We start from the raw sequence: 9,610 nt of genomic DNA, 5'->3' as shown, positions 1-9,610 counted from the left end.
GTCTCCAAAGGTGGCTATTGGAAATTCTTCATATCTTTGTACACACAAGCTGCTCCTCACATCACAATGTACCGGTAGTATCTGCTTTTCCTCCCCTTGATTCTACATTGGCCTTTTGACTTGCTTTGACTGATAGATAACGGTACGAGTGAAGTTCTGGAGTCTGACAGCTTCCACTCCCTCCTTGGGGGCAGCCAGCTGCCACAGTAGCTTGGGGCTGCATTTCTGAATGACACAATCTTATGTACGAAGAGGTCACCTGGAGGAACACAGAGGGGCTAGGTATGTCAGTGAAGCCTTCTTGGACCTTTGCGCAGCCCAATTTCATACAAGCGGTTTTGTGAAGCCAGCTAACACCACTTAGAACAGATGAATCCAGGGCTCAGCCCTGAGTTCCACAGAATCACGAGAAATAAATCATTTTTGTTTCACGCCGTTGAATTTTAAGTGGCTTGCTACACAGAAAGAATTGAGCTGCTTTACCACAAAATGAATCTCTTGATAGGAGACAATGGTTGTGCAGGATTCTATGTCAGCGACTCAGAATTCTGCAAGCCTTTGCATGTGTGGGCTGGTGGGGACGTGCTGCCGTCAGGAAAAGCCAACACAGATCAGGATGTCGACAGTTCCAAAAAGATGAAACACTGTTCCCCTAGAGCAGAAAGTCACTGATTACACTGATTACCCAACGTAACCAATCTGCATTTGAGTGGGTGGCTGCTCTACTCCAGGGAGAGTACCACATCAAGGGTTCATTGTCAGTCTCTTGACGTGGCTAGGGCTAGAGCAGCCTTGTGGATGGCAGGCTGTGAATTCCCAGAGGGACTATTGTGAAACAGTAATCACGGAACCTAACATGAATTCCATGCTTGATTTAACTTCCACAAGTCATATGACAGGCGGTGTTAAAATCCCCATCTCACAGATGTAAAAAGATTTGAGTCTGAGAGTCCCTAATATGGTCACGGTTTCATGGGATGGACCACAAACAAAAAGTCAGCCAGGTATTCCTTTAGCAAAAAGGGTTTATTCAGGAAAGAAGAAAAGATTGCAATTCCATATTTGCAGCCAGAGCAAGCTGGGTAAACAAAGGAGAGGAGGTTCTTTTTTTGGAGGGGAAGAGACAGTTGGGGGATTGGGGCTCTGAAAACCATACAGTTTGGGGCGACCAGTTGGCTCAGTTGGTTAGAGCGCAGTGCTCATAACACCAGGGCCGCCGGTTTGATTCCCACATGGGCCAGTGATCTGCGTCCCCCACAACTAGACTGAAAACGACGACTTGACTTGGAGCTGATGGGTCTGGAAAAACACACTGTTCCCTCATTTAAAAAACTGAAAAAAAAAACAAAAACCATAGAGTTCTTCCTGTAGGGCTGTCACAACCGACATAGGGCATGAGAACCCTTCCTACAGACCCTCCCGATTCCTTTCTTGCTTAAAGTCTGTCATTAACTTTGCCATTTTGCCCTTTGGATCGAGATCTTTGAAAGCATCACTGATCAATAGTCAGGTCTTCCGATTTTAGAGGCCTTTCGTCCCTGGGTGTCACGTCCCATATGTCAGAGGGAAAATGCGTGGTCCAAACCACTCATGTCCAGGTTCGACAAGCAACAGGGGCAGAGTTTAACAGCAAACACAAAAGAGCAAAATGAAAAAAATAACAACCTTCGTGTATATGATTCTAAAACAGGAGCTTCGACCTGAAAGCAGTGGACTAAGGGGTCATTTATTTACATTACAAAGGAATTGAGGGGAAAATTCCACATAATGGCCACTGACGGTCTAAATTACTTTTGATCATAGAGGTCCATTTAGTTAAAAATGTGCATGAGGAGGGACCATGGTGTTGAAACATAAATTTGGCTAGGGGTCCCTGTAGGAGGGAAACAGAGAACATTTTTCAGGGGCTTTTCTGTAGAGCAAGGGCCCAAACTGGCTAAAGAACTCACACAGCTTAAATAGCTCAGGCAGCCTTAAGGCTTAATACCAGCCAGTTCCACTTAGAACAGGCTGATCCCAAAGGGTCAGAGGCCAGAGCTGAAGCAGATTCACAGAAGCAATCCGGTCCAGAGGGAGTCAGGCCATACTTAGGCGGACACAGCTGAGTTCTAGTAGAACAGTCTGCTCCGGAAAGATCCGAGCCAAAGGCTAAACGACAGGACACTTTGAACCGGACAGTCTGGTTCCAGACAGCCGGCACAAAGGACCCGATTCCAAAAGTCTATGGCTAACACGATCCCAAGAAACAGCCTGATCCCCTAGGGAATCAGGCCAAACTGCTCAAGAGAACTCATAGACAGACAAGGCCTTGTAACAGAAACACTCCTAAACAGATCCCAAATAAAGCCCAGAGGGCTTTAAAACGCAAAAAGAGCGGAAGCTTGGACTCAGGCGAAAACTTACCCTCAAGCTCCTGCATTGGGGAGAACAGCGAGTTCAAATGGCTGGCTCTGTGGGCGCCACACCCGTTTGCTCACCAGCCCAGAGCTATCGGGGGTCTTTTCCGGACCCCAGACGAGCCCTCAAATGTGTAGACCGCAAACAAAAAGTCAGCCAGGTATTCCTACCGCAAAAAAGGATTTATTCAGGAACAGACAGGATTGCCATTCAGCAGCTTCCACTCTAGTGAGCCAGGCGCAGATTCGGGACAAACAATGGAAAGAACTCCTTTGCAGAGGGAAAAAGGAAGTTGCGGGGGTGATAGCCCTAGAGTTCTTGTAGGGCTTTCAGCAACCGACAGAGGGCGGGAGAGCTCCTCCTACAGGCTCTCCCGATTTGTCCAGGTGAAAGACGGTCATTAATTTTGAAATTGGCTAGCCAGAAAACACGGGATTTATTCTTCTGTTTTAGGTTGTCTATATTCATTTTATTTTATTGCAGGTTAGCCTCCATAAAGCATATAGGTCTTGGGCTCTAGAGTAAATCAGAATAAGACTGGCTCCGCCCCTTCGACAACCGGCTTGGATCACCCCAACCTCAGTCTCCTCTAGCCTCCTCCAGAGCGGAGTTCCATACTCTACCCGCCTCCCAAACTACATTTCCCAGCAGGCCAAGCGCCGGCGTCGACGCACTTCCGCCCGGCGTCCACCGCGACGGGAAGGAGTGGAGCGCTCGAGGCCGACGCAACTACCCTTCGTCGTTGTGGTCGCTGGTGCCTTCGCGTTGAGAGGACTCGTCGCGACCGCCTCCGCCGCTCTCGCCGGCTACCATGTCCGCCCAGGCGCAGATGCGGGCCCTGCTGGACCAGCTGATGGGCACGGCCCGGGACGGTGAGTCATCAGGGCGGTCGGCCCGGTGAGGGGCTAGGGCGGGAGTGAGGCGAGGCCGCCGGGCGGCCTGAGGCGGGGGGCCGCAGCCGTCTGCGCCTGCGCTGGCGCCCTGCCCTCCCCCACGCGCCGACCGCAGGCGCCGGGCCTTTGTCTGCGCTGGTTCGTTTGGCAGGCGACCGCGGCCGGCTTTTCTCCCGCCGGCGGCGGGTCCTCCCCGGGCTCCGTTCCGTCGGTGGGGCTCCATTCCCTCCCCACTTACCATCCTGTCATTTTCTCCCGGGTCGGCGCCGCAGCTCCTCCAGCCCGGGAGTCGGCGCCAAGTCTGGAGCTACAATGGGCTCCAGATCAATGGCAGCCCGGTTGGCGGAGCTCAGCCCAGGCTCCTCGGGGCAGCAGCTACACCCGAGCGAGCCGGGTGGGCCTCGAAACCCCCAGCCGTTCTCGTTCTGTGCTATTGCAAGGGGAGCCGTAAATTGAGCTTTTCTACCGTGGGTTCCTGCCGAGTGCTTTTCCAGCCTCCTTTCCCCCCCCAGCCACACAGGCGAGCCTCTGTTTAGCCAGCGCTTGGCAGTCGTTAGGTAGGTTGTCTCGTAGGGAGGAGTGCAAGATCACGGTGGTTGTCTCAGGAGAAAGCGGTGGCATCTTTGCAAAACTATATACCTGCTGTGGTTTGTGTCCTCTTTTCTACCGAAGTAATGAAGTTGTACGTTCACACTGGCACATTTCGCAGGGCTGTGCAGATTCTTTGCACTTTATTTCATAGGTGAATAAGTGCTTTTTAGCTTTCTTTGTATTATTGAGTTGCTTTTGAATTGCTTCCCATATTTTTATTTCATACAAACTGAACAATTGTGGCCCCTCTATTTTATTTATAAAGGTTCAGTGTATCTTTGCCTGCCTACATCAATCTGCAAGGGAGTTGCAGAAAAGCCTCATGTTCATCGAGCCGTGAGTCACAACCAATTTCTAAGCTGTTATAACAAAAAAGTGTTTGCTTTTTTTCACAAGTAACTTTAAAAGTGTAGTTTAGAAAGAAAAACATTTTCAATAAAAAGACACTACATTAATCCTGGATGCTTGCGAATCCTAAAATATATTCCTCCTCTAGTGTTACACACCTCTGTGTCGTATACACAGATTAGCTTTAAAATTTGTCACATTCCACTTTGCCTTTACTTTTATGTATCATTCCCCTGACTTCCTTACTGCAGGTTGGGCAAGAAATCTTTTCCTTTAAAACTTTTCAACAGCGGGCATAAAATTCTGCAGCTGAGGTCTTGAAGAATGCAGATGGGTACAGTATGTGTTGGAACTCACAGTGTGTATTGACTAACCTAGTTCTTTTTTGCCTTTTTTTTTTTTATTTTTTATTTTTTGGTATTGTCTTAAAAGTGACTCCCAGGTGCCAAGTCTCTTTTCTAGGGGTGGGGGTGAGTGGGGGATAGGAAGACAAGGTCTAGATTATTTCTCAGTCAGCGGTAGAGTTTGAAAGCTTTCTTCATGTAATTTTGGGCAAAATACTGCCTACGCATTTGTCCACAGCAAAACTATTAGATTAATAAGTAGCTTTTGTTGGTGGAAAGTATCAGCTATAGGTCATACATGGTGATTTCATGGCCCTCTGGTTAGCATGGGTTTTGGTATCTCGTTGCACACATGTATGTGTGGGGCTAATGGCTTCTTGGTGCTCAGCCTTTTGCTTGACTCCTTGACTTCTTTGGCACAATGACGGAGTCAGGTCTCATTAAGTGTGATTCTTCATGATATTAGCATCAGGAAACACCTGTATTCTGCTCCAGTTGTAAATATCTCTGGATCAGATTCTCAGTGTATTTGGTAGTCTGCAAATCATCCAGGAGAATTGTTGTACCAGATATGCTTTTGTGTTTAATGTGTTAATATTGTCTTATTTAAAACCACAAATAAATTTCAGGAGATGAAACCAGACAGAGGGTGAAGTTTACAGATGACCGTGTCTGCAAGAGTCACCTTCTGGACTGCTGCCCCCATGACATCCTGGCTGGGACGGTAGGTACTTGTGGTGGGGACATCACAGAATACTCAGGGGTACTGTGTAGGCAGTGTAGGTTTTCCAAGTGGAATTCTGTTTTCCTTTATCAGGCAGAAATCACCTATATTGCCTTTCAAATTATAGATTCTGTTAGTTTAGTGGAATTTCATATTCTGGACCATATGTCACTGTTACAGACTCTGTTACCAGGTTTTTGTGGAGTCATTTATACTGCGTAATCACAACTGAGTAGGGCAGGTGATCTCATTTGGCTCAGCAAAAAGTCTGCTTCAGATCTGCCCATAGTTCTCTGAAGATCCTGGGTTAGTTGGTTTGTTTTCAAGTTAAACATAGTGCTAGACTTCTTATCTAACAAGGTACATTTCTTCCTGAATCTTGCAGGTTTTCTAAAAATCAGTTGGGAATAACATTGATTTTCTAGTTTTGTGTTATGCCCTCCTTTCAAGAAATCAACACACGATACAATGAATATAGCCTCCTACAATTTTGAGTTCACTTCAGATGAACTAAAGAGATAAATGCTGGTTTTGCAGAATATGCATTTATTCAAAATTAGGTAGGAATTCTCCACTAATGAGTAGAGGATTATGTACCGTGATTCAGCCACTTACAGAAAAGGAGTCTTTTAAAGACCACCACCATTTTGGGATTCCACAGCCCCCTGTCGGTGTACCTTGTGAATGAATATAAAAAGTGTCTTCTCATTTTAAGGGTCAAATGTGCACGTACTGGTGAACGTTTTCTGCGTCATTAATTGTTGCTTTATTAGTACCATTGTGACGGAAGCGGCCTCTGGAAAACTCTCAGGTGTATTAAATTTCCTCAAGCTGGGTCTCCTGACAGCAAATAGGAAATGAACGCCAAATCTTGTGCCCCTGTTACCTGCGATTTGCCTACACTTTGACCTAGCGTAGGAAAACGTTACACCTAGTGTTTGCTACAGGTGATTGGTGATGTCGCTCCTTGTATACCAGAGGGAATTCGGCTGATTCAGAGCCAAATGAATCCATCAGTGGAAAGGTACGGCTTCCACTCGTCATCACAGTTAATTGCAGGATCCTTCTGCAGGAAGCATCGCGACCTGCAATTGGTGATAGATCTTTAGTGGAAGAAGTCAGAGGGAGCAGAGGGACCTGCACCAGAGCGAAGCAGTTCAACCGTGTTTTTCTTGGTCAGATACCCGTGTAATATTGTTCCAGAATGGTGGTGAGGAAAATAACCAGACTGAGAGCATTTCCTACAAATGTTTATTGTGCTTAGGTATAGATTAATTTACCAGAGGTTTTGTGGAGACCTACTGTGTGCCCGGCAGTGGGGATATGGTGCCAATAAGACAAAGTCTTTACTCTCATCTAATGGTGGAAGAGGACAGGCAGTAAATAATAAATGAATGGATAAGGGACTGTGGTGATCAGGGGCATACGGTAAGGCCTCTCAGGGACGTTGGAGCAGACCCGATGGCGAGAAAGAACACGCGTGTGGTGTGGGAGTACGAGGCTCTGGGTGGAGGGTGGAGCTGGAGGCTAACAGGCATGCCACTGGTGTGTCTGGACCCGAGTGAAGCAGGGGAGAGCTGGCAGAGGCTGTGGAATCCCACGAGTTGTGAGAAGCCATGGACCGTGTGGGTTTGGGCAGGGGCAGCTCAGCCAAAGGGGTGTGAGAAGAAGCAGACTGAGGAAGAGGAGGAGGAAACCCAGGAGACCTGTTCATGTGAAGGTGCAAATAAACAAAGGTGAGGGGCCGCTGAGGGTCGATTAGCCTGAGGATTGAGGATCGGAAATGCAGATGGAGGTGGTTGAACAGGTTAAGTAAGCCTCACTGGGTGTGGGCTCCGTGGAAGTGGGAGGTGAAGGGTAGAGTGGAGCGATGGGTCTTCTGAGGGGTTTCTTTCTTGCGTTGAACTGAAATGGAATGAAGATAATTCTTGAGAATTGAGCAGCAAGATGGAAGTGGTTATAATCCTCAGCCCGCTAAGGGCTTCTCCAGGTCCAAGTTTTTTCCTGAAAACCATCTCCTGTCATCAGTGAGGGTGAGGCAAGGAGGAATGGAAGTGATCATTTGATTGGGGCCAGTGGGAAAATGCAGTCTCGATGAGTAAGTTTGGAATAGTGAGATAGCTGGAGGGAAAGGAGTGTGACTTGTCTCAGGGGAAGAACTGTTTTTCAAAGGTTCTGGAAGGAGCCTTTTATGCCCTTCCCTGTCAACAGTGTGAGATCACAGGTGTTTGTGCTGTGCAAGTCTGACATGCTGGATTTAACAACCATTGGAATATTTTGAAAGGCCCTGCTGAGTGTGCTGCTTCAGCTCTGCTAGGTGTTTAGCTGCCAGGGGAATTGGCCAGTACTTCCCTGCCTCCTTGGCAAAGCCGAAAGCTCCATCCAGAGAGAAACCATGGAACCCAGGCCTGTCCTCTGCGTGCTTTAGCAGTGTCGGCTTGAGAGCTCGCATCCAAAGGAAGACAGTGGGAATGTTGCGCCAACATCAAAACCTTGTTGACGACATTTGGAAGATTTTAGAGTGGAAATGATTTGCACTTAAGATTTTTAATGCTTAAGGTTTTAGTGCTTGCTTCCTGTGGTGGTAGTTTTTCTTTGAGCATCAGCCCTTTTAAGTATTCCTGATGGCTGCCACTCAGTTTTTAGCTATGGTGTGTAGTTTCCTTTGTGGAAACGATACATTTTAAAGACTCATATTTGGTACTTAAAAGAGTGAATGAAGCAAAAGTCAGCTTTACAGCGGACGGTGATTCCGGTTGCAATTGTGGCTTCTAGAACCACTGTTGACCTTACCTCTGGATTCCTTTGTACCTAATATACACGAGGTCCATAGGACTTCAGAATAAGAAGAAGGAGAAAGAGGTTTTAGCATGAAATGCAAGAGTTGATCTTTGGTAAAAATGAAGATAAACTGACACTAGGCAACCCACTGTCAGTATTGCTGTCACTGGTGATATTGAAGGATATTTTGTTAGTGAGCGTGACACCTACCTTCTGAGAGCTGGGGTCCAAGACCCAGGCACTTGCGAGCCTCTAATTTACCTAAAATATTAAAGATTTTTATAACCCGTGAAGTTTTTTATCTTACGTTGAAGGCAGTTGGTTTAAAGGAGTTCCTGGACTCCATTTTTTGTTTATAGTTACGTAGACAAGTGCTTTTGTCCAGCAGCTTGGACATGGGAGGAGTCTCGTTGGGGTGTTGGGTTTTGTTCCCTTGTGCTCCACGACTTGATAGCACAGACCTTCCTGTTGCTGTTTGGACGGCCAGAGGCGAGGGTGTGTATGTGTTGTTAGTAGAATCCTGTACTCAGGATTTAGATAAGAACTGTGTAGTGTTGTTTAATTGTTCTACATTTGCTTACAATACGTAATAGCACATGAGGCTAATCTTATAGCACAGATCATTGGGTCTAGTAAAAGAACCTTTCGTTTCTCAAGTGCAACAGCTGAGTGGCCAAATTCTATGTTCCAGTTACTTGCCCAGGTTCATTTACCAGGTTAGGAGAATGGAGGATTTGTCTGGCTCTGAATCAGCCTATTCTGCTTTATTATTCCCTTTGGTAGACAAAGAACTGCCCAAAGCCAGGCGTTAGGTTGTGTCGTAATTGCCAGAACCTGGTTTCTGTTTACTCTTTCCTTTTCTTTCAACTGAAGTGTTGAACATCTTGAGTAGTCAAGATTGCAAGAAGGAATGCCTAGAAGCTTGTTGCTATTGGAGACACTCTTGTTTTCTGACCGTTTCCTTGCTCTCTCGCCTCCTTGCCATCCCCAAAGCCGCTCTTCACTGGATAGATTCTATGTGACTGATGCAAAATAAAATTGGCAAAGCTAATTAATGTGGTTTTTGTTATTAGATCAATTTTCTTGGTCTAAAAGAGATGTAAATCTTTATACTGTTAAATGCATCAGTTTTGAGTATCATATAATCATAGTGGTAAAAAAAAAATAAAGCTTCTCAGCCATATTCTTTCTCAATTTTTAATATTATTTATTTTGGTGACAGTTTTAAATACCAGGTCATGTGCTTTCTAATGGGAAGATGTTTATGTGTAAACTTTTGTTTCTTTCTCACAGCGTATGGATTTAGGAGAATGTACCAAAATCCACGACTTGGCCCTCCGAGCAGATTATGAGATTGCAAGTAAAGAAAGGGACCTGTTTTTTGAATTGGATGTAAGTTTTGTTTGGTGTTAATTAGTCCCTATCGTGAAGAGCCAAATACTGAACTAACAAGAATAATGCAACTTCTGTAAGTTATGAAGCAAACAGTACTTGTTATTCCATCACTCTAGCCGAGGGCTAGCACGTGGCCA

General features: G+C 46.2%; 1 protein-coding gene across 8 annotated transcripts in view; it reads left to right on the top strand.

Moving 5' to 3' along the window:
* Positions 1–3,066: 3,066 nt before the first annotated feature.
* Positions 3,067–9,610, top strand: part of LUC7L (LUC7 like) — a 28,351-nt gene continuing 21,807 nt past the window's right edge. For 2 of the 8 annotated variants that reach the window (XM_033101955.1, XM_033101957.1), the window contains exons 1-4: positions 3,079–3,269; positions 4,147–4,217; positions 5,203–5,297; positions 9,372–9,470. In XM_033101955.1, the coding sequence (XP_032957846.1) occupies positions 9,375–9,470 (96 nt within the window). In that variant the 5' untranslated portion in view covers positions 3,079–3,269; positions 4,147–4,217; positions 5,203–5,297; positions 9,372–9,374. Of the gene's footprint in view, positions 3,270–3,385; positions 4,033–4,146; positions 5,298–8,554; positions 8,574–9,371; positions 9,471–9,610 lie in introns of those variants that run through there. The other 6 variants (XM_033101949.1, XM_033101951.1, XM_033101956.1 and 3 more) reach the window with 5 other exon arrangements.

Source organism: Rhinolophus ferrumequinum, assembly GCF_004115265.2.
Source record: "Rhinolophus ferrumequinum isolate MPI-CBG mRhiFer1 chromosome 15 unlocalized genomic scaffold, mRhiFer1_v1.p scaffold_54_arrow_ctg1_1, whole genome shotgun sequence".
NCBI lineage: Eukaryota > Metazoa > Chordata > Mammalia > Chiroptera > Rhinolophidae > Rhinolophus > Rhinolophus ferrumequinum.
Note: the sequence above shows the minus strand (reverse complement) of the source record. Positions and strands in the feature narration are given on the sequence as shown.